Source organism: Canis lupus, chromosome 2 (genome assembly GCF_011100685.1).
Source record: "Canis lupus familiaris isolate Mischka breed German Shepherd chromosome 2, alternate assembly UU_Cfam_GSD_1.0, whole genome shotgun sequence".
Classification (NCBI taxonomy): Eukaryota; Metazoa; Chordata; class Mammalia; order Carnivora; family Canidae; genus Canis; species Canis lupus.
In genome coordinates this window covers 61,624,240-61,648,971 of record NC_049223.1, presented here as the reverse complement: position 1 = coordinate 61,648,971, position 24,732 = coordinate 61,624,240, and the positions used below count along the sequence as shown (strand labels likewise).

The 24,732-nt window shown below is 37.5% G+C and overlaps 1 protein-coding gene and 1 pseudogene across 10 annotated transcripts in view; both read left to right on the top strand.

The window, feature by feature from the left end:
* Window positions 1-24,732, top strand: part of CHD9 (chromodomain helicase DNA binding protein 9) — a 223,650-nt gene that overhangs the window by 181,939 nt on the left and 16,979 nt on the right. For 6 of the 10 annotated variants that reach the window (XM_038531048.1, XM_038531047.1, XM_038531049.1 and 3 more), the window contains 10 exons: window positions 4,350-4,453; window positions 4,966-5,083; window positions 5,715-5,772; window positions 8,643-8,685; window positions 9,878-10,097; window positions 12,759-12,961; window positions 16,736-17,644; window positions 18,581-18,744; window positions 19,894-20,166; window positions 20,901-21,069. In XM_038531048.1, coding sequence (XP_038386976.1) covers window positions 4,350-4,453; window positions 4,966-5,083; window positions 5,715-5,772; window positions 8,643-8,685; window positions 9,878-10,097; window positions 12,759-12,961; window positions 16,736-17,644; window positions 18,581-18,744; window positions 19,894-20,166; window positions 20,901-21,069 — 2,261 coding nt within the window. The remainder of the gene's footprint in view (window positions 1-4,349; window positions 4,454-4,965; window positions 5,084-5,714; window positions 5,773-8,642; window positions 8,686-9,877; window positions 10,098-12,758; window positions 12,962-16,735; window positions 17,645-18,580; window positions 18,745-19,893; window positions 20,167-20,900; window positions 21,070-24,732) is intronic. The other 4 variants (XM_038531051.1, XM_038531055.1, XM_038531052.1 and 1 more) reach the window with 3 other exon arrangements.
* Window positions 16,376-16,540, top strand: LOC119870586 (annotated as a pseudogene).

Here is a 24,732-nt window from a genome sequence, read left to right as displayed (position 1 = left end):
CCTCTGCTAAATCTCTAGCACAAAGTACCACTACGCCACGTTTAGACATTTGCAATGGCCTCCTAATTAGATCTGTCTCTCTACAGACTGACCTTCACACAGTAGCCAGAGTGATCTTTCTGAAGCAAAAATCAGGCCACGGTGTTCCTCTCCTTCAAACTTTCCTGGTGCTTCTCATTTCTCTTAGAATAAAGTCCACAGTTCCAATGGCTCTACATCACTCATGACCTCTTCCTTTGTTCTTTCCCTCACTCATGATGCTGCAGCCACACTGGGTTTTTGTTTCTCCAGCATATCAGGCTTACTCTGCTCTCTGCCTCCTGGTACACTCTTGCACCTCATCTTCCACAGAACTGTCTCTTCAAATTTTTCAGGTCTAGACTCAAGTTTTACCGCCTCCCACAGGCCTTCCCTGGCCTCTGTAGCTAAAGCAGCCTACCAGTTACTTACTACTGCTTAACCTTATTTTATCTCATTCATGATGCCTATTACTATTAAAGGTATATTTATTTGTACACCTTTCTCTTTCTCTTTCCATTACAGTTTAAGCTGCTTAAAGGTTAAATATGCTGTTTTATTGATCTTTATTTTCACAACCCAAAAAATATTTGTTGACTAGGTGACTCCACTTTTCTCTTCGCCTAACAGGATCTAATCCATTTGTGATTTCCCAGGAACTATGTTCTGCAAATTTTCCCTACATTTTCTGCTTTCATTAACCTCCCCCTCTCTGGATTCTCATTTGAATTTTCACATCTTCACATCTCCCTCAGACACTGACACACACAGACAAACACAAACAACACTTTCGTACCTAGCATCTCATCTCACTATTTTATGTTTATTCTCCTTGATTTCACAGCCAGACTTCTGCGTTTGTATCTCCTTTTTCTCCTCTCCGATTTCTGATGTACTCCCCACCCCCCACAGTTCAGCCTTTACCCCTCATTCCACCACCACCTCCAAGAAATCCCCCCCAGCATGCTTGCTGCTAAACCCATGGATATATCAAAATGTTTATCTTACTTTACCTTTTTCTTTTAAGATTTATTTATTTGAGAGGGAGAGAGTGGGGAGGAGGGGTAGAGGGAGAGAATCTTCAAGCAGAGTCCCGCTGAGTGCAGAGCCTGACATGGGGCTCGGTCCAACGACCCAAGCTGAAGCCAACAGTCAGACGTTCAACCAACTAGGCCACCCAGGTGCCCCTGTCCTACTTTACCTTTATTGACTGCTCCCTTCTTCAAATGCTTTTGTAATAGCATTCACCTGCAGATGTTCTTTTTTAGCTTTCTGCTCGCTGCTTTGCTAGCTCCTCTTCAGGCTATCTCTGAAATGTCTTCTCAGGGATGCTTTCTTCTTGTCACCTCCTTTTCCTGAATGCTGTCATCTTTTCTGTGGCATCAGTTCTTATTTCTATACTCTACTTGCACACCTATCTCCAGCTCACATATTTCCTCTGAATTTCAGATCCACATCTCTCACGTGTGCCATGATTACTAATGCCTCCAGGCCTTTGCAGTCTTTCAGAACATTTCCTCTCCCATTTTCCTCCATTCTCCCCCGCTCACTGCTCAGCTCAGCTCAGCCTTTCCTGGCCTCTTAAGTCTGGGTCAGGCATATATCCAAGTGCTCCATCACAGAGCTCACCATGCAGGGGTGCAGGTACCTCTTCACAAGGGCAGGGAGTGACTGCCTTATTATTGCTATTATTAGCACATAAGGAATGCTGTTTGAATGAATGATCTAGCCTGGAGAAGTTAAAGGTGGCTTTATGCAAGAGGAAGCACATGAACTGAGTCTTCAGAAACAGAAATCAACAACGGGAGCACATGCAGCATATTATATTCCTTTCCCTAGCAGTTAACAAACATTTAACATGCATTTGGCCCTTAAACTGGAACGCTGGGTAGGTATATGCTCTTTACAAGCAGGAAATCTTTCCAGCTCTGGTGATTATCACAGTGTTTTGGGCTTAAAATGCCACCTGATGGTTGGTGAGGGGAATTACCTGACCCTCTTATTTTCTTTTCCTCTTACCTTCATCTTTTGGTTCTTATGCTTTCGTTAGTCCTGGTCAGGAAATCAATCAAAAATAAATATCTTCATTAACTGTATTTTCCCTCATCATTTCTTCAGTTTTCATTGTATCACAGGAAAATCATTCTTTTTCTATTTTCCTACATTAAGCTAGAAAACTATATGATTGCAACCCTTCTGTTTTTAAGAAAAATTAGAGGTAATTAGATATTCAGTTAAGTGCAGAAAACTTTCTTTAAGAATCTAGAGAAATGTCTCCATCCTTTTCTCCATATTCCTTGGGTTAAAAACTGTTTGCTGGCAAAACACTTAGGAAAAATAAAAAGTAATTTTCTATATATTTATCATGTTTTATTTACTTTTAAGACTTGTAAAAGTCTTTTGTTTCCATTACCATTGTCCTTTATTTCCACTATATTAGTATTTTCCACTGTATTAGTAAATATCAGGTTCTTGTGGACTAGCTCAGGAACATATTGACTATCAGTTTATTACTATATGATAAGTTCTTTTGAGTTCCCAGACAGTGAGCTTACAAATGAACTTTTGCTACACAACTTAATTGTAAGTAGAAAACTTCAAATTTTTTCAGAACAATAGGCTTTTGTTTATTAACTTATGAAATTTTGATGCTAAGACAAGGAGATGAAATTCTGCTTAATTTTATGTTTTGTTATATCTCTGATTCCTTGAAAACTAATAATTCACAAATATCAAATAGGGAAACTCTCAACTAGAAAATTTGATTTCAAGGTAATTTATCCTATCCAGTCTCCAATATTTATTTATTGGGGCACCTGGGTGACTCAGCCAGTTAATCGTCTGCCTTCAGCTCGGGTCATGATCTCAGGGTCCTGGGATCAAGCCCCGCGTCGGCTCTCCCTCTTCCTCTCCCCCTCCCCCTGCTTGTGCTCTCTTTTTCTCTCAAATAAATAGATAAACTCTTTTTTTTAAATTTTTTTATCTGAGGGAGATGCAGTGTAGAGGGAGGAGTAAAGCGGACTCCCCATTGAGCTCAGAGCCTCACGTGAAACTTGATCCCACCACCTGAGATCCTGACCTGAGCCAAAATTAAGTCCGATGCTTAACTAATCAAGCCACCCCAATGCCCCTCTACCTTCTTTGTTGAGTAAAATATAAGAATGATACGTGTGCGTTTAAAAATTAATGATATTTGTTCGATAATTATTGTCAGATGTTAGTGATCTGCTAGGCTGAGGGAGACAGTGGCTTGAATCATTATGTAAAGAAGTAAATGTTTCAGTCCTTCCATGCGTGGCATGTTTTCATTTTTAGCAGTGATGTATGTGTTACTTATAAAAAGTTTCTGGGAAAATAATAATTTCAAATGATAAGCAAAGGAAGTTATGTTTGCAGAATTGTTGAGTGCTCTTTAGTAGTTGTTTCATACTCATGAAAACAGCCAAATTACCAAAGCATCATGGATTTATTATAGTTTTCTTACTTTATCATATTGTCATTTTTAGGCATGATATTTATATACAGCATAAAAATAGCACTCTGAGAAAAAATAGCACTCTGAGTATTTTAGTCAAATTATGAATCAAAAACTTGCCATGTTCTTTCACTTGTAAGCAATGCTTAATTTTTCAGTGGCATATTCTTACCAATAGCAGTCTAGAAAATATATAACTTGTTTTGCAGCCTAAAGCAGTTAATTTGCCCTTCCAGAGCCTCAGGCTCCTCATACACAAAATGAAATAGTTGAGCCAGCTTATTTTTGTCAATTTGTTTGCTGACAAAAGATTCTACTTTCCCATAAAATGCTTTGTTTATATCTGAAGGAAATCAGTAGAAAGAATGATTCTTTAAGAGTAAATAAAGTAAACCTTAAAAAAAGATTCAGTAAACCTATTGAAAAATGTCTTTTGTTGAGTTTAAGGATATTAATTCATTTTTTGGTAATTTTGTTGATGCTGTACAATTTTGTAATTTTAATTGGTGATAATCGTGGAAAATTTTTTTAAAAATCAATGAAATAAAATCTTAACCTCTTTTTCTTAAAAACCATAATGCTGGGACGCCTGGTTGGCTCAGCAGTTTGGCTCCTGCCTTCAGCCCAGGGTGTGATCCTGGAGTTCCAGGATCAAGTGCCACATCAGGCTCCCTGCATGGAGCCTGCTTCTCCCTCTGCCTGTGTTTCTGCCTCTTTCTCTCTGTGTCTCTCATGAATAAATAAATAAAATCTTAAAAAAAAAAAAGTAATGCTTTTTACAAGCTAGGTAAAGTCTGCCTCCTCTTTGACTTGTTTGTAATTATTCATAGTGCCATATTGTGATTTTTTTTTTAAGTGACATTGATGTTTGGGTCCCAGAACCAGACCACTCAGAAGTTCCTGCTGAATGGTGGGATTTTGATGCTGATAAGTCACTTCTTATTGGAGTTTTTAAACATGGTAAGTGAGAAGTAAAGTAGGTAGTCCTCTTCTGTGTATAATGTGATTCAACTAGTTCTCAGTTTAACGATTCCCAACTATAGCTTCATTCCGGTAACACTGATGCTATTATACATATCATGGAGAGCACACAACACCAAATTATGTGTCCATCACTACACTTCTTCATGAAAAGGCTGGCATACATGACCTGCCCCCTCCTGGACAGAGGTCTTACTAACTTCCCCTCAGGAAGAGTTTCTTGTGTAAAGTTTGTTGTATGATCAGTTTTTCTCTTTTTCATTTTAACTGATAAATTTAATATAAATTTTTAAATATACCTATGCCAAATCATGTAATATTTATGATAATTTCCAGAAAATCTGCTTTACCCTGTAGTTTTTAATATATGGTTCCTTTAGTCCAGGAACATCATCCACTATAAATATGAGGAATGCTTATATTCATACACCTTTTTTCTTTTTATCCTTTTCACTTTCTAATTGGTGATCTCCCCCCCCTGCCCCACCCAGGTTATGAAAAATATAACACTATCCGAGCAGACCCAGCATTATGCTTCTTGGAAAGAGTGGGAAAACCTGATGAGAAAGCAGTTGCTGCTGAACAGAGGGCAAATGATTATATGGATGGGTATGTGCACTTCAGAGACGTGATTTTTTTCATATAGCTCTATCAGCAGCATATTCTGTTGGTGATGTTTATCTTTAAATAATGTAGTAGTAAGACAATTGGAGTTTACAATCTAAAAGAGTTAACAAAACTCTAATAAATCAGAATTTATCCAGTGGTGTGATCAAAGAAGAGACTCCACCTGCCCTATACCCATTCTTGTGGTGAGTCCTTCATTTTTCCATTCTTATCAGTCATGGCCATTAAAGCCATACAATTCTAAGAGCATAGAGAGAAGAAACTAAGAATATTACAATTGAAGAGAAATAGGATGTTTGTTCGTTTTATCTGTTATAAGCTCTTTACTATCTTCGTTTTCTTACCAAAAGATAAAAGTAAGGGACTATTGTTGAGGTTAATATTGCACATTTAAAAGTGAACTTGGTAGTAAGACTCAATTAGAAGTAGATTTCTTCTGACTTGCCACATAACTACCTTCATGCTGTGGCTTGGCTGGCTCCTCAGGCTAACGAACAGAGATTTCAGTACAAAATCACATTAAAACGTCCTTCCCACAAGACTCTCATTTGTCCTGTCAAGACAAAGTTTAAGTCCAGCATGATAATTGTAGTATCTGTTGGTATTTTAACAGGGATGTGGAAGATCCAGAATACAAACCTGCCCCAGCTATCTTTAAAGATGATATAGAGGTATGCTTTGGATCCTATTTTAAAATCCTCAATTCTTATTCCATGATTTCTTTTGTTTGCTTTTTCTTTTGTGTGTTTTTTCCTTCATATGTTTTCCTATACATAATTCTCTTCTTCAGAAGATTAGCTAAGTTAGTGAACCACTTGGGTTGACAGATACCACAAGTAGTCCTTCAGAATATGCCCGATCTCCCTTCTAGACAAGCTGGAGGCTGGGGTGGACATATGGATGAAATGGAGCTTTCCCACATGCTGCACTACTAGGATCTAAGAAGCACAGTGTCAGGGGAAAAACCAGAAGTAGATACTCGAAGTACACAGCAACAGATAGAAACTATACCTACATAAAGGGTTTAAAATAGAGGGTAGGGCCTAGAGGAATTCTGAGCTGTTCTAAGTGTTCTGTTTATAGAAAGTCAAAAGGAAGAAGCAGAGTTGGGTGAAAATACAGAAGATAGTCTGTGGAGTAGAGAAAGGATGTGGAAAGGGATGAGAGATTCTGTTATACTTATCAAGGTGTGGAGAGGACTAGATGGTACTGTAACTGGCTAGGGATGAGAGATTCTGTTATACTTATCAAGGTGTGGAGAGGACTAGATGGTACTGTAACTGGCTAAGGGGCTTGGATATTGATGCCTGTGTGAGGACTAGAGAGGGTCCAGGCCTGTGTGTGGCAGTGAGAACAGAGACTCTGCATAGAATGAGAACCCTCAGAGAACAGTACTGCCTGACAAACACACAGGGAAACAGCAAGGAAATTTATCTCCATGAGGGTGCTGGCTAGGGAAAAAAATTGTTTGCTTTGAGAATTCATAGCCAGAGGCCTGCTTTCTCTTGAGCGTACTGGTTTTTTTATATCCTCTGCATGATCCAAGAACTCTTGAGCCAAAAAAATGTAATATGGAACGGTCCCAGGCTAGTAATACCCCTGAGGTACCTAGTAGAAACAAAAAGAAAAAGAGTTGTAGAAGAATCAGCTTCAGTGTAGACTGTACTTGAGTCCTGAAGATAAAAGCCCTCCATAAAATGAAGACAAAAATCCAAAAATTTAAAATCTATGAGGAACAATTCACCATGAGTGAATGTTAGCAAATACAACAAAGAACAAGATTAGACCTCTAAGAACTTCTGATGGAGGTCTATTAAAATAGAAAATAAGTAATTTTTTAAACTGTCAAAGACATTAAAGAAAAGACCCAAGAACAAAAAAGAAAGATACATGATTTTAAAAGACAAGGGACATATGAAAAAAGAATTTTTTATAACTTTAGAAGTGGAAAATACAGACATTGAAAGTTAAAATTCAACAAATAGGTTAAACACTGTGCCGAGGAGGCAAATTAAACACAGATCTTGAGAAAAGAAATGATTTAGAAAACAGATTTGAGGAAAGGATCCATAATGTAGCACAATGGCTCAGTTTAGCCCAATCAGGAGAAAGAAACCAACCACATAGTCATTTGAGTAAAGTTTAATGTAAAGAATTATTGACTATAATAGGGAGATTTAAGTAGAGAGGACTAGCTACTACTCCAGGGCTGACACAGAGCCGCCAAGGAAGAGCCCCGTCCCAGGCAGGGCTGGATCCTCCTCTCTTTTGAGAGGACATTAGCCACACCTCATTGGATGGCAGAACAGTTGCTGGGATGCCCCACTCGCACAACTTGCTAGAAATCCACCTGCCAAGGGAGCTTTTCCTAGGGAAGCGTCTCACTGGAGGCACTCTGCTATGAAACCACCACCTGAGGCCAAGGCTGCTAGGGGAAGCTGCTGGCCAACAGACCCTTAAAGAAACTGCTTGAACTGTAGAAGTGGGCCTTGGGGAAGCTGCATGTGCTGTGAGAGGTGAGCCAGGGAGGAGTTCCCCCAAACCAGAGAAGTAAAACCCTTTTCCTCCTACAGTGTCTTTCTGGTTGCCATTACTGAGAAAGCTTAACATCAAACTGGCTGGCAAAAAAAAAAAATTTAAAGAGCCCAGATCCATTTTCTTAGAACCAATAAAAGGTGTGAGAGGCAATGAATTTAGGGCTAAGATACATTAAATCAATATGAAAAACTCTTTAGAGACAAAGAGGATAACATAATGATGTCTGGCATATGTCTAATAGGTATTCCAGAGGGCAGAAGGGAGACCTGTTTTAAGAGATACCCACTGAGAATTTTTCAGATTCAGTGAAAGATATGTATTCTGAGAATCAAGAAATAAAGTGAATCTTGGCAAAATAAACAAATTAAATCCACTCAAAAAAACATCCCTGTGAAATGGCAGATGTTAAAAGCAACCAGAGTAAAAAGACCCACTTACAAAGGAATGATGATAATTCTAACTTCAGGCTTTTCTAAAATAACAATAGGAAATAATAGCCATTGGAATAAAACTACTAAAGTTGTGAATATGTTTACAGTAGTGTTGGATTATCTGACTGGAGATTCTCTGTTGACAGATAAAAACTAGATATACAGCACAAGCAAACTGTTCAAGGCTGAAAGAGAAGAGTTTTGCAGGTTATCTAATTAAATATGAGAAAGAATAAATTATGAAAGTTATTATATATATAAAAAAACCTATTAGTGATGAAACCTAGGGCATATTTGCAGTTAGGGTGAAGGAAAAGCACTGGCCTAAGTGTAATCATGGGAGAGGAAAATTTTAGTGGAAAGTAACTGGTCTAAAGTGTATAAGGCAACAGAGAAATGTAAAAGCGTGGGAATTGAGAACAAGATATTAAGATTTTTATTTTTACTAAATTTATCATTAATTCTATTGCAAAAAGTTGTCTATTACTATATTAAGAGGTTTGATTCTCTTTTCTTCTTTAATGTATCTTGATCCAATCACCCTGTGACAAATTTAAATTTTCTTTTAAAAGGATGATGTTTCTTCACCAGGAGATCTTGTTATAGCAGATGGAGGTAAATTGCATTTCTCTTTATACTTAGTAGTGGAAATTCACATTCTCATGATACCATGAAATCAGTAAACTATCACGCTTCTATGTTTTAGATGCATATGAAATTTTTATTGACGACTATCATAATCATTATATAGGACATACTAGTTGACTGGGATTTTAACAATATTTTTAGTTGCAAATCTTTATGCCGTGACTCACTGCTTTTATGGAATCAAAGCTTTCATGATTTTATGGCTTGATAATTAAACTTATGTATGAGATTTCATCATCAAAGAACTGATTCAGTAATGCATTCAATAGCTTATCAATTCCACATGCATATTAGGAACCATCCTTTCTCACACCCCTTTTCTGCAAAGCCTTTCTTTGCAAGGTCTTGCTTCTCCTTCCTTCTGATTATCAAGATAAAAACATGCTGTCACCAGAGTACAATCACTCCCAGCTGACACCCAAGGAGAATAGGGCCTTCTCCTTTCATAGTTTGACTAGGAAGGAAAGAGTAGTATTTGCTTAGCATGAATGATTGCCGCTTAATTATGGTATATGTAATTATAAGATTATACCCTGGAAATAGAAAGCTAGATCCTGCACTTTATTAGGTGAATAAAATCTTTAAAGTGACAGCATTGTCGTAGAGAATTTTTTATAATATATGTTCCTCACTAATGACCTTTAAATTGTTTTGATTCTCACATAAATTGAGATAGATTTAATACAGAAGAAGTCTTTAATTGTAAGAGTTTACAGTATTCAACTTCTCAGGGATTTCAGTTTGACTTTTAATTCATTTAAGTTTAAGGCATTTGAATATTTGCCAGCCAGTAAAACATATTAGACCTAGAAATGCAAGAGTTGTATTTTCTGTGCAAGTGATGTTCGGTAGATACTATTGTGGTTCTTTATCCACTGTGACCTACTTACTTTGAGCTTTTTTTAAGTTTTTTAAGTTTGTTGTGACGTTTTTAGAGCTGTAGTTAAAAGAAAACTTTTTTATAATGAGATATTTGGCTTTGTGGGTTTTTTCCCACATAATCAGATTGAAAGAAAAAAAGTTTTAAGTAAGGAAATTTGCATTTTTTAAATGAGCTTTCATTTTAATATCTATTTAGTTTTGGAGGGCAGGGTTTTCTGTTTTTAGTTGCTTTCATTATTATTATTATTATTATTGACATGAGTTTCTTTAAATATAGATGGTCAACTGATGGAGGGTGATAAAATTTATTGGCCAACTCAGTCAGCTTTAACTACACGTTTGAGGCGTCTCATCACTGCATATCAGCGTACTAATAAAAACAGACAAATCCAGCAGATACAGCCTACTTTCTCAGTGCCTGCCAGTGTAATGCAGCCTCTTTATGAAGAAGCCACTCTCAATCCTAAAATGGCAGCCAAGATAGAAAGGCAGCAGAGGTAAGAAAATAGCCCTAAATTTTTAATATTAGTATAATTGTATAAATGTAGTTATTCATTCAGAAGGTTGTTAGAGTGTGAGTATCTCACTTTATGAAAAACGTAAGTAGAGAAGCTGCTCAAAGCAATGTTTTATGCATGCACACACGTACATAGATATATACTCATACACATATACACACAAATATGGTCAAAGATTATTGCATTTTGTAGTTCCTAGCCATGCTTCATATTTAATCATTATTTTGTCATGCTTATGAAGTGAGTTAAAAAAACTGAAGTTGCAATGCAAACTCAGGAATTAAATTATTAATAAAGCAAACTTTTAAATTACATGAAATAAAATCCATTCTACCTTATTCTTACATTATGACATCTATGAAATAGAAGAATGTATGGAAGACAAGTCTGTTTATGCTTTATATAGAGGATGAACCCTTGGAACTACTGATATCAAAGGGGAAGAAAATGGGAGACCTTTTTGCAAGAGAACTTGTTAAGACAGGCATGCTTCTCTCTTCCCAAAAGCTTTAACTTCTTAAAAAAGAGTATGTTGAAAAGAATAGCAGTATTTTTCAATAAGCTGGCCTTGTGGGGCTCCTGGGTGGCTCATTTGGTAAGTGGCTGCCTTTGACTCAGGACATAATCTCAGGTTCCTGGGATAGAGCCCTGCATTGGATTCCCCGCTCAGTGAGAAGTCTGCTTCTCCCTCTGTTCTCCCTCCAGCTCGTACTTGCTCTCTCTCATCCTCTCTCAAATAAATAAATCTTAAAAAAAACAACAACAACAACAAAAAAGCTGGCCTCGTTGTTAAGCCTGGGTCCTTGGATGTTCTCTAGAAAATATATCAGTTTTCTTTTGTATTTGCAGCACAAATAATTCATTGTAACCAGAATTTAATCAGTCTGAAATTTAAGATTTTTCAATGTCCTAGACGTAATCTTCTTCAAATACTACTACCTCTGTAAATACACTGTTTCAGTTATCTATGATTGCATAATAACGCCCACACACACCCCAAAACGTGATGACTTAAACATGAGCTTTTTTATTTCTCATAATTCTATGGGTTGACCAGATGGTTCTTCTCTCCATGGTATTGGCAGAAGTGCTGAGATGGCTGGAAGGGAGAGTGGCCTCACCCACATGGCTGGCAGTTGGCACTGGGTTGCCAATTGGAAGCTTGAATGAGGGAACATTTCCAGTAGCAAAGGCAGAAGAAGCTGCAATTTCTTAAGGCTCAGCCTCAGGGTTACAAAGTTTCATTTCTGCTACCTTCTGTGGGTCAGAGAAGTCACAGGGTCAACCACGATTAAAGGGAGAGGAAAGAGATTGCTCTTCTCCCTGGGAAGAGTGGCAGAGAATTCATGGCCATCTTTAACCTCCCACATGCACTTTTCCCGTTGGTTGGTCAGATCTGGATTCATCTTCCTAAAAGTCCAAATTTATCATGATAGTTAATGGCTCCTTATTTACTACAGGTATAAAGTTTAAATTCTTAAACCTCAGTTCAAGAGTCTGCAGTTTTTGGTATCCACATGCATTTCTAATTCTATCCAATATTGGTCCCTCAGCCATAATGTCCTATGTATTCTTGACTCAATATCTTGCTTATATTGTTCCTATCACCTGGAACACCCTTCTTCCTACTCTTTAATACTGATTGGTTTCCTAGGCTATTTTTACTTTATTATCACATTAATCTTACTGTAGCTCTGTGATGAAAATGGCCTATTGATGTTTTTCAAAGGTCTCATATATTCTTTCTCATTCACACAATTCCATAACTTAACCAGGAAAAAGTGTCCCTAAATTAGGCTGTGTTTGTAGATCTGTGATGCATAAGAATATTATTACCCTCTTTAAGTATCTTTAGGAGCTCTCTACTGAATAGAAACTATTTTTAGCCAGGTATATAAATTATTTCATAATCTGACCCTAACCCTATCTCCTTCTATCCCCAGTATGAGCCATATCCTTGTTGATCTGGATCTGGAATGCTCATCATACCCCCAAAATATAGATTACTTCCTACTTTGCTTATACTGTGCCCTCCTCCTATAATTCCCAGGCCGATCTTAGCCTTAGTCCATCTTAAATGCCACTTCTGTGATGCTTTCTTGATCACTCAGGTCTGAAGGTGGTCCTCCCATCTTCTGTGCTCTCCAAAAATTCTTGGTTTCTATAATGCATACAACTAACATGCTACCTTATACTAGAAATATGTTTGAAATCTTTTATCTTTTCCCTAAAGGTAGGGTCATCATGTTTTACATATCTGCTACATATTTTCTCACATAGCAGATATGCAAAAAACTATTATTGTCTGAAGGAAAAGAAGTGTGATTGGATAGATGAGTCAACTAGCATTTTTTAAAGACTATTTATTTGAGAGAGAGAGAGAGAGTGCCCAAGTGGGAGAAGGGGCAGAGGGAGAGAATATCTAAGTAGAGTCCTGCTGAGTATAGAGCCCAATGCAAGTTTTAGGTACTTGAAATGTTTTAAATTTTATTATAGGCATTATATTCAGCATTAGTAAATATTCATTTTAACATCTGAAACTAATGATGTATCCTATGGCGGCTAATCGAATTTAAATTTTAAAAAAAGAAAAATATTTAGTGACCAATGTGACTTCTTTTTTAATCTGATTCAAAATAGATGGACAAGAAGAGAAGAAGCTGACTTTTACAGAGTTGTGTCTACATTTGGAGTGGTATTTGACCCTGATAGAGGCCAATTTGATTGGACAAAATTTAGAGCTATGGCTAGGCTGCATAAGAAGACTGATGATAGCTTGGAGAAGTATTTGTATGCATTCATGTCTATGTGTCGGAGGGTTTGTCGTCTTCCTTCCAAAGAAGGTAGGTATAAAATTTCTGTCTTTCCTAGTTTTGGTCGAAAGAGCAAAAAGCACTAACATTCAGAAATTTCCAGTTTGTTTATTTCAATACTAATTCAACACATCAATAATTTCTCAGAATTGCAAATAAACTATGCTAAAAAAAAAAAAAAAAAAAAAAGCTATGCTCAAAGGTCTCCCTATTTGTTAATCCTGCTATTAAAATAAGATCTAGGGATCCCTGGGTGGCTCAGCGGTTTAGCACCTGCCTTTGGCTCAGGGCGTGATCCTGGAGTCCCGGGATCTATTCCCACATCAGGCTCCCGGCATGGAGCCTGCTTCTCCCTCCTCCTGTGTCTCTGACTTTCTCTCTCTCTCTCTCTCTCTCTCTCATAAATAAATAAATAAATCTTTAAAAAAATAAAATAAAATAAGATCTAAAACAAATAGTTACACTTTGAGTTTTGAGGAATGGCCAGTGCTTACTCAGTATTAGGCTGATGATCAGGGGGAGGTAGAAGATAAATGGTAGCTTGTGATAAATAGAACTAATCTGTATTTTTAGTTCATCTTAAAGGAACTGTGTTAGAGGGCTTATTTACATGAATAATTTTGCAAAGAATGAGGCCTCCATTCAAAAGACATTTTAAAGAATTTTAGTAGGAAAAAAAAATCACCTAGAGCCTTAAAAAAAGAATAATCAGAGGTGCTAATGCTCAGCCAAAGCCCTGGTCTGGGGTGAATTTATTTCATTATCTTTGAAGCCCAGAGAAGTAGCTCATCCTGCCAGCAGCCCCTCTCAGTAGTGCTATTACAAGCCACTGTCTCTGTTGTTTGTTGAATATGATTTCCGACAGCTAAACCAGTGGCTTCCTACTCCTATTTCATACTAAAAAATATAAATGGTTAATAAAAGGACATAAATGTGAGTTTGTTTGCTTGCTTTTTATGTCCTAACAGATCTGTTGTCAGTCTGCTGAATAGAGAAGCCCATCACTTGATTACCCAAATACCAGATGATTCAAAGTAGATTTTAGTCTACTTAAACAGCTTTTGCAGGGGCACCTGGGTGGTTCAGTGGTTGAGCATCTGCCTTTGGCTCAGGTCCTGATCCCAGGGTCCTGGGGTGGAGTCCTGTACCAGGCCCCCTCCCCGGGGAACCTGCTTCTTTCTCCCTTTGCCTATGTCTCTGCCTCTCTTTCTCTGTGTCTCTCATGAATAAATAAATAAAATCTCTTGTAAAAAAGCACCTTTTGTAAGACTATCAATGGTTTAAAAACACAGATAAAGCAAAATATTGTGTCTTCTGTTATTTATGGTTACCAAGAGGCCCTTATTTATTTATTTTCTTAATTCCTACCAGCAGAGTATAAAATGTAGTGAATCAATGAACCGCTTCTGACTCTAGTTTTAAAACAAAAAGGAAAGGGTTAATTACTAAGTATTGATTGAAAAGGTAGTGTTTTCTCATTGGAAATGGGAGTGAGGGGATCCCTGGGTGGCGCAGCGGTTTGGCGCCTGCCTTTGGCCCAGGGCGCGATCCTGGAGACCCAGGATCAAATCCCACATCGGGCTCCCGGTGCATGGAGCCTGCTTCTCCCTCTGCCTATGTCTCTGCCTCTCTCTCTCTCTCTCTCTCTCTCTCTCTCTGTGACTATCATAAATAAATAAAAAATAAAAATTTGGAAATGGGAGTGAGGTTTTACTTAGATCAGTTTTCCAAACTTCCTCGGTTCATAGAGCCCTTACTGTCTCTAATTTTTCACAGCACCTGAGGCTAAAAGTTCTGTTTAATGAATTGATCCAAACAACTTAGTAAGTATTTATGTCCAACAGTCTGGTTTGAAATTACTAGATCAAATCAATTGTTTGAGACAAATCAACATTTTGATCAAACAGATCAATTGAAAATATAATGTAAATTGAAAAAAAGAAAAAATACTACCCTTCTTTCTTAAATGGTTACACTTACTTACTAATGCGATGTGTACACCTGTCAGGCACGCTACAACTCTCAAACACTGGAGGTAGAATGGATACTCCCTCTCTGTTTCCCATTCCATACTAATGTTTGTATGGTCCTTGATGTCTTTTTTTTTTTTTTTTTTTAAAGATTTTTTTTATTTATCCATGAGAGACACAGACAGAGAGAGAGAGGCAGAGACACAGACAGAAGGAGAAGCAGGCTCCATGCAGGGAGCCTGACGTGGGACTTGATACTGGGTCTCCAGGATCACACCCTGGGCTGAAGGCAGTGCTAAACCATTGAGCCACCTGGGCTGCCCTTCTTTTTTTTTTTCTTTTTTTTTTTTTTAACTTTTTATTTTGAACTACTTTTAGACTTTCAGAAAAGTTGCAAAAAACTATAGAAGTTTCCATGTATATCTCACTTTGCCCTCCCCCATGTGAAATCTTACATGACTAATTATAGTATTATCAGACTTGGAAACTAACATTAGTACAGGGCCATTATAAACTGAATACCTAGTCAGATCTTAACAGTTTGTCCACTGATGTCCTTTTTAGTTGTAGGATCCCACATTGTATTTCGTTAGTCTTTCCCCTTAGCTTCCTATAGTCTGTAAGAGACTCTCAGTTTTTCTTGTCTTTTATGACCCTGATACCTTACAAAAATATTGATCTGTTATTTTACCACAAATCCCTCAATTTGGATTTGTCTTATGTTTTCATATGATTGCATTGAGGTTATGCATTTTGTCAAGAGTACTGCAGAAATGGTGTGTCCTTCTTGGAACGTACCATGAGTTCAGGATGTCAGTTATGTCCAACACTGATGATACTGCCCTTGATTGTTTGGCTATGGTAGTCTATGCTGTTTCCCCAGTATAAAATTGCTGTCTTTTCCCTGCAGTTAACAGATATCTTTAGGAGATACTTTGAGATCACACAAATCTTGTTTCTCCTCAAACTTTTACCCATTGATTTCAGTATCCATGAGTAGGTCCTTGTGTGTAATAGTTTTTACTGTGGAATTCTGCTGCAAGCAGACTGTTGCTTTGCTTTCATCTGCTGATCAATTATTCATATCAGAATGTACTCATAAGTACTTATTTAATTCTGTAGGTTATAACCCAATACTGTCATTATTTTGATGCTCAAATTATACGAGCTCTTTTAAGTGGCCCCTGCATTATTTCAACAAATGCTTATCTTTTTTTTTTTTAATACTTCTAAACTGCCAGGATAGCAAAATCTAATGTTGAAACTGAATTAGCTCAAGCCATTACCTCACATAGCATTTGAAGTTTCTTTATTTCCCTCAAATTTAAAGAAAGCCTTTGGTGTTCCTTTGAGTTCATTGCAATGCACTGAGTTACCCTGGTGCAGCTAGGGTTTGTTTATAGAGTATGATTTAACAGTTTTAATTTTTACTTATGATTCCAGTAAGTGTTCTTCTCTTTGGTTAAAGCATAGAAGCTTTGTGCAGTGGCAGTATTGTAGCCAATGAGGTTTATCTGAGGCACGATTATTGCTAATTGATTAAGGCACAGATTAGTAAAGACATAGCTCATAGGGAATTTCTTAAATTCTTCTTTATATTCACATACTTCAAAGTTATCCTTTACTTATTTTCAGAAGATCCAGTGTTATGTGTATGGATTTTGGTACTTCTTTTTAAAATTTTTATTTTTTCTCATTTATAAATTTTAAAAAGAATTTCTGGAGATTACACACTGATACTGAGTAGATGTACATTTTAGAAGTTGCATTATTTGTTTTAAATCTGTAACAAAGTGTTTTTTAGGTTAACGTTTTTATTCTTGTTTTAATGTAGAATTGGTGGATCCAAATATTTTTATCCAACCAATCACAGAAGAACGTGCTTCTAGGACTTTGTATCGGATTGAACTTCTAAGGAAAGTACGAGAACAGGCCCTCCGACATCCACAATTGTTTGAACGCTTGAAGCTTTGCCATCCAAACCCAGACTTACCAGTCTGGTGGGAATGTGGCCCTCATGACAGGGACTTGCTCATTGGAGCTGCTAAACATGGGGTGAGCCGAACAGACTATCACATTCTTCGTGATCCTGAACTCTCCTTTATGGCAGCTCAAAGGAACTACAGTCAAAGTAAGATGGCTCATTCAAGGACTTCTACCCCACTTTTACAGCAATATCAAGTAGCACTTTCTGCTTCTCCTCTTACCTCTCTACCTAGGCTCCTAGATGCTAAAGGTATTATTCTAGAGGATATGAAAGTTAAAAGTGAAAATCTTAAAGAGGAGCCTCAGTCTTCTGAAGAAGAATCTATGTCTTCTGAGGAAACCAGGACACTAATAAAGTCTGAGCCTGTAAGTCCAAAGAACGGTGTTCTACCGCAGGCCACTGGAGACCAGAAATCTGGTGGAAAAGGTGAAACAGACAGACGCATGGTTGCAGCCAGAACAGAACCCCTAACTCCAAACCCAGCTTCTAAGAAACAGCGAGTCCACAAAAGAGGATCCGAATCTAGTTCTGAGTCTGACTCTGATTCTGAGAGATCATCCTGTTCTTCCAGATCATCTTCTTCCTCGTCTTCCTCCTCTTCTTGTTCCCACTCTCGATCAGGCTCTAGTTCTTCTTCTTCATCCTCTTGTTCTTCAGCATCGTCTTCATCCTCATCCTCATCCTCTTCCTCATCATCCTCCTCTTCATCTTCATCAGAAGAAAGTGACAGTGAAGAAGAAGAAGTCCAAAAGCGAGGTATATGCATAAAGTGCTTTTCTGTTTTATGACATTTCAAGTGAGAATGAAAAGAATTTGGTTCAGATAACTGAAGCATGTTGAAAATGGTTAACTTAAATTTTATACGTACAGATTTGCATAGGAAGCACTAGTGAAAAGGGAACTAGAATTACTGGTGCACATACCTCTATTCAATATTCAAGGTACTGCAAAATGGGTTAGTCAAGCAGAAATTAGGCATTTTACACAATAATTTTAGTTCCTTGTGATCACCATCAATTTAATGTTGCATTTCTTCTGAACAAGTTGATCAGTAAACAAATCAGGATCGTATTCTATAACAGCCATGCTTAGCAGCTATCTACTCAGAGCAATAGAGGATAGGTATGACAGCTTGCCAGCAGAGTGGTGTTACATGGCTCTCTCCTGCAGGTGTACTCACCACAGCCCATAGTTCAAGTGCAAGGAAATGAGTTGACATTGAGTGGGCACAGGAGCCAGAGTCTCTTGTAACAACTCTATGGACACAAGTTTCAGGGTTGCCACAAGGACGTGGCCAATTATAGGAATCCCCTCCTTGGAGAATTTTAGTATGCCTGTCAAGTATTTATGGTCCTCCCAGTCCAAATATAGTTGATCAGTCAGGAGTTTATCTGTTTCCAGGGAAGCAGACCTACACAATTAACTGAGGGTCACATTTTCATGCAGGCAAGGGATGTTTTGTAAACCTCTTCCCTTAAACTTCTTAGTGCTGCTCATTTTGCTCTTATGGTAATTTTTTAAACCATGAATACTTTATTGTATCCTAGGTGAGTTTTTCCTTTTTTTTTTTTTTTACCATTTGTTTCACTTCTAAATTTTTCCTTTTTAAATATATCTAAATAATTAAGATTTGAAAAGTATATATAAACTTGTTTTATGCAGTCTTTTTGAAACAGTTATAATTGTTCTCAGCAGAAGGTACCCCTCACGTGAAAGCCTATGATGAAGAAAGTGTCGCATCACTGAGCACTACCCAGGATGAGACACAGGATAGTTTCCAGATGAACAATGGGACGCCAGAGTCTGCTTACATCTTACAAGGGGGATACATGCTAGCAGCTTCATATTGGCCAAAGGTAAATGGATAGTGTCCTGTGGAACAGATCTTTTTTTGAGTAGTTTTGATTCTTTAATGGTAGATATTCTTCTCATATGGAAAAATAAGTCACTGTAAAACGTAGGTGGCATTTTGGTGTTAGCATGAAAAGTATCAACTACTATCAAGTAAATAGGTCTACTGGAATGTGTATGTTTCTCAACATAACCTTAGAATGTTTAGAATAAGAGATAATGCTTACATTCATAAACAAGTTAATATTCAAGTATTTGTTTATGAAGTAGGTGCTTTGAGCTGAGTCTCCTTAAAGAAATTTACCATAGCCAATGGTGACTTAGAAAAAAAGTTCACTTAGGTACATGTGCTTTCAGTGGCAAAAGTTCAGGTTGGATTCATATAATTCTTCTATCAGTATGTGGCTAGACTAGTGTAAGAATACTTAACCTTTAGGAGAATTCTACTCAAAGCACATGGGTGGTGCAGTTGCTTCAGCATCCAACTCTTCATTTCCCCTCAGGTCATGATCTCAGGGTCATGAGATTGAGCCCCACCTGGGCTCTGTACTCAGCATGGAGTCTGCTTAAGATTCTTTCCCCCTCTCGACCTCCTTCCCCCATTGAGTGCACATGCTCGCTGTTGCTCTCTAAAATCTTTTAAAAACTTTTTTTTTTAAGATTTTATTTTACTTATGAGAGACACAGAGAGAAACAGAGAGAGAGAGGCAGAGACACAGGCAGAGGGAGAAGCAGGCTCCATGCAGGGAGCCCAACGTGGGACTCGATCCCAAGTCTGCAGGATCATGCCCTGGGCTGAAGGTGATGCTAAACCGCTGAGCCACTTGGGCTGCCCTAAAAAACCTTTTTAACAAAAGGAGAACTCTACTCTTACCTAGTTCTCAGTTGTTTGAATTTTTACGAGGAACCTGTATTAACTGTGTAATTATAAAAATAAAAATAACAGAAGTCTATCGTATAATATTTTTGAACTCCAATGTAAATTCGTACTTGAATTCTTACAGAATTATGATATGGGTATGCGACTGTGTATATATACCAAATGTATGTATGTTGTACTGGGATTATATCCATCAAGGCCCTGAGCCATTTCATCTCCAAAGGTCTGTGGTCTGATTGTTGAAATCACACTTTGATGTGGCATGCTCTTCCAGGACCGCGTGATGATCAATCGGCTGGACAGTATTTGTCAAACAGTGCTGAAAGGGAAGTGGCCTTCAGCTAGAAGAAGTTATGATGCCAACACAGTAGCTTCTTTCTATACCACAAAACTGCTGGACAGTCCTGGTGCAGCTACAGAATATAGCGAACCTGGTGTACCCACTCCCCCAGGTGCCGGTGGTAAAGAAGAACATGATCAGTCAACACAGATGTCAAAGGTGAAGAAGCATGTACGAGAAAAGGAGTTTACAGTGAAAATCAAAGACGTATGTTTATTTTTATTGCCCTAGGACCCGATTGCGATTACGTGTGCAGCATGCTTTTTCTGCAAGTGGCTGCCTGCTCTCACTCTTACTTCCTTCACATACTTGTTTTCTGGTATTTGGATTGTTTTCTTTTTGAAATCCAGGTTATTAAACTTGAATATTCTACTAGAAGGATCGTCATTAAATATGTTTCTCTACCTGTACTTCTGAAAATAGTCCTTCTGCCGATCAAGAATGCTTTTCTTAAGCAGTCTGACAAACTCTAATTGTTTTGATTCTTTTATGTAATATTTAAGTGGTATGTTGGTGTACTTTCTCTTTTAAACATTTAGCATGCCCTGTTATCAGTAATATTTCATTTCTCAGTATGATTTTTGAAGCTAAATTGATTACTCCATGTCTAATACATGGGTAACGTTCTCTGAAATGTCATCTGAATAATGTACTTAGAAATGTATGTCCGAAGCTGATAGTACTAGTCATATGAAAAACTGTTTTGCTCAGAAAAGTGTATATAGTACCTGGATTTTTTTCTTTTAAGATGGAAGACTTAATATTCATTATAGAAATGAGTTGATTTTTTTCTTCTTTAGTTGATTTCTGAATAAGAAGAGAACTTGATTAATGTTTCAGGGTTTTTAATTCATTTTTTTCTAAGTAAAAAATTTCTCCTAATAGCTGAAATGAGTTTTTTTTTTAATTGTTTCTTTCTTGATAATGGTGTTTGTTAACAGGAAGGTGGTTTGAAGTTGACATTTCAGAAGCAGGGGCTTGCTCAGAAAAGACCATTCGACAGTGAAGATGGTGCTCTGGGGCAGCAGCAGTACCTCGCTCGGCTTCGTGAGCTACAGAGTGCATCAGAGACCAGCCTCGCCAATTTTCCCAAATCCATGCCAGTATCAGGTGACTGTGATGATGATAATTCCCTTAGCATGAAATACTTCTGCTGTCATTTCCAAATTCTCTTTTATTTATTCTTCTATTAAAAATTCATTTGTCCTCTAATGTTGAGGTCTCTTTTATGTCTATAAATATATAATTTTAGGTCTTAATAAAAACCTACTGGGACTTTTAATCTGATGTTTTAAAGCAGGGTGCAGTCTTGTTTTGGGGTCCTAAATATTTGGGTAGAAATAATCTGTCAAGTAGTTTTATATGGGTAAAAGTTCCAACAGCATTTTAATATGAAAGCAGATTGTGAATGTGAAGGCAAACACCGAAATCACATATTAATGGTGATTAGTGGAGGAAGTTAAAATGAGAAGTTCTGGAAAGATTTTAGAGACAGTGTTGTCCAGTGATCTACAGGATACGGGATTGTCATGACTAACCCTGAAAGATAACCCTTCAGTCTCATGGAATATTTGCAGGAAAAAAGATTGTTCCTACCTTAAACAGCCCTTTATATTACTGGGCAGCTCTGATTATCACAAAATTCCTTCTTATTTGGAAGCAAATTTTGCCTGCAGCTGGTTTTCCTTAATGATTGAAATTCTGTCTTTAAAGGTATCACAGAATCAAGCTATTCCTGTCTATATGATAATCTTAACATTCTGAAATCCGTGATCATATCTTCTCCTCTTGTGACTGTGTCTTTTCTGACCTTTTGATAATTTGAATCAACAGTATTTACTAAACACCAAATTGGAGCTATGTGTTGGGTGCTCTATAGGCACTGAGGAAACCATACGAAGTTTGTTTTGTTTTGTTGATCTTGGGCTAATGTGCTTTAATTTGTCTGTGTCCCTTTTAAAGTGTAGGACCAAAAATTGAGAATTTTACTTATGGCCAGCTGAATCTTTAAAAGTACAAGTTGTCAATTAAAGCAGATTAAAGACTTGAATTTCTATTATACCTTCCATTTACATAAGGCTACAGACTCTGTTTCCATATTCTAGTACCCCCAGTTGCCATGCAGTACTTGGAAACATTTCACAAATTCTGTTGTGCTTGTGCACAGTGTATGGAATTCCTATGATTTGGGAAAATAATGCTTTATTATAAGTGTTAAATTGATAACTATTCCCAATTGCTACTATCATGACTTTTTAATTATAAATTACAATTAAATTATAAATTAGTATCATCAGCATTACTTGGTCTCTTACAGATTCATTAACCATTTGTTGTAATTCTCTAGTTCCTGGACTTTCAGACATGTGTAGATTGCAGTTCAAAATAAGTCAGCCATGCTTCTGTTACTGAAGTATAACTTCCCCAAACTGTGCTTTTCATATATTTAGGGAGCTCTTTTTTTAATAAGAAAATGGGAACAGATGGGGAAGATAAGCTATGAACTTTTTTGAGTAACCTACTTGGAGTTTAGAAATACCACTGCTTGAGGCATCTGTCCCGAAGTTAGTTAAGCATCTGTCTTCAGCTCAGGTCATGATCTTAGGATCCTGGGATCAAACCTCGTGTAGGGCTCCCTGCTCAGTGGGGCGTCTGTTTCTCCCTCTCCCTCTGCCCCTCCCCACTGTGCACACACACGTGCACATGTTTTCTCTCTCTCTTTATCTCCCTCTCTCTCAAATAAATAAATCTTTATAAAAAAAAAAAAAAGAGGGGAGAGAGTAACTGGGTGATGGGCATTAAGAAGGGCACATGATATAATGAGCACTGGGTGTTATATGCAACGAATCACTGAACTCTACTACTGAAGCTAATAATACAGTATATGTTAATGTAAATAAAATTTTAAAAATACCACTGCTTATACTCTGATAACTTGTTTTTTTTAAGATTTTATTTACTTATTCATAAGAGACACAGGCAGAGGGAGAAGCAGGCTCCATGCAGGGAGCCTGATGTGGGACTCGATCCTGGGATTCCAGGATCTCACTCCCTGGGCTGAAGGCAGCAGCTCAACCACTGAGCCACCCAGGAATCCCTGTACTCTGATAACTTTACTATAAAATGGAATTGACATTTCTATCATCTGAATGTTTTATTTCTGTTGCAGCTGAAGGATGTACAGCCTTTACCTTTAACTCTTAGATAAATAATATTATCTTTAATAGTATGAGCAGTAATTGTAACACAATCTGCAGCAATACAAAATATTTAAAAGCTTCAAGCATTAAAACTAGATAGAGTTATTATCTAAGCATCAGTGCTCATCCATCTTAATAACTGCAAAAGTGAGGGGATCCCTGAGTGGCTCAGCGGTTTAGCACCTGCCTTCGGCCCAGGGCATGGTCCTGGAGTCCCGGGATCGAGTCCCACGTCGGGCTCCCTGCATGGAGCCTGCTTCTCCCTGCTTCTCTGCCTATTTCTCTGCCTCTCTTTCTGTGTCTCTCATGGATAAATAAAATCTTTAAAAAAAAAAATAACTGCAAAAGTGAAATCTAGATTTTTCTTCCAACATGGATCTTAGGAAATCTGTTAACAATTTTTTGCCTTACGTTTCTTATTTGTGAGACAAAGAGTTGGGGTCGGAGAATAGCATTGTTGGGTAGATTAAATAATATATGCATTGTTGGGTAGCATTGTTGGGTAGCATTGTTGGGTAGATTAAATAATATATGCAGACTGACTACTATGAAGCCTGGCACTTAATTAGATGCTAAACCTATGTTAAGATCTAAACTTCACAGGTTTTAGAATTAGATACTAAACAAATTAGTATAATTCTTAATATCCAGAAGCCTAAGCTCTTTTTACATCTATGTGGGTACCCTCTGAATTTTATCTGAAAGTTTCAAGTAAAGATACAAGTTGAAATGTAATTTAATTAATGGAAGGAATAGTAATATAGCATAAATTACAGTAGGACAAAACTAAAGAGCTCATTAGAGAAACTATCTAGAATAGTGAGCAGAGGATGATAGAGTTGCCAAACAACCTGGGATTGAATTCTCTCATTTACCAGCTGTGACATTGGGCCAGTAACTTAATGTTTCTGATCTCATTTATAAAATAGGCTTAATAATACCTCTGTGTTTTGTGGCTTTGTTTTTGTGAATTTAAGAAAACATTTTTTAAACCTAGTTCAGTGTATGGTACCCAGTAGGCATTCAGCAAAAAGAAGCTATTTTTAATATTGTTATAATTACATCTAAGATGAAGACAATACAAACTTTTTAGAGTAGATTAGGTTAAATTTTCCATTTTGGTTTTTAGCTAAAATCAGTAATGTTTCTAAAAATCACTCAGAAATAAGTCTGAGAATATGGTTATGAATGGTCAGATAGGGTATGTTAATAAACGTACACTTTGTATACAATTATATATACAATTTTTTTTACAGTTTTTAAATTACATTTATTTAGCATATGTACACATAAAAGAAATCGCCCTCTGATCCCACCCAGCAGAAAATATGCACAAACCCAAGGTATATGTGGAGGGAAGGGGCCCCAGCCCCAAGTTAGTGGTTGGGATGGTGCAATCCTGGGGGTTCCAAGCCCCAGTCAGGAGAGGGCTGGCCCAAAGTAGTGGGCAGTCCCCCTGCTGCCAGCCCTAAAATAAGCGTGCACCATAGCCAAAGGTCTGTTTGAGGCCCTCATAGTAGTACCGCTGCCAACCCTGACCTCTCTTCCTCAGGGGCAGGGATGCCTCTGCCTT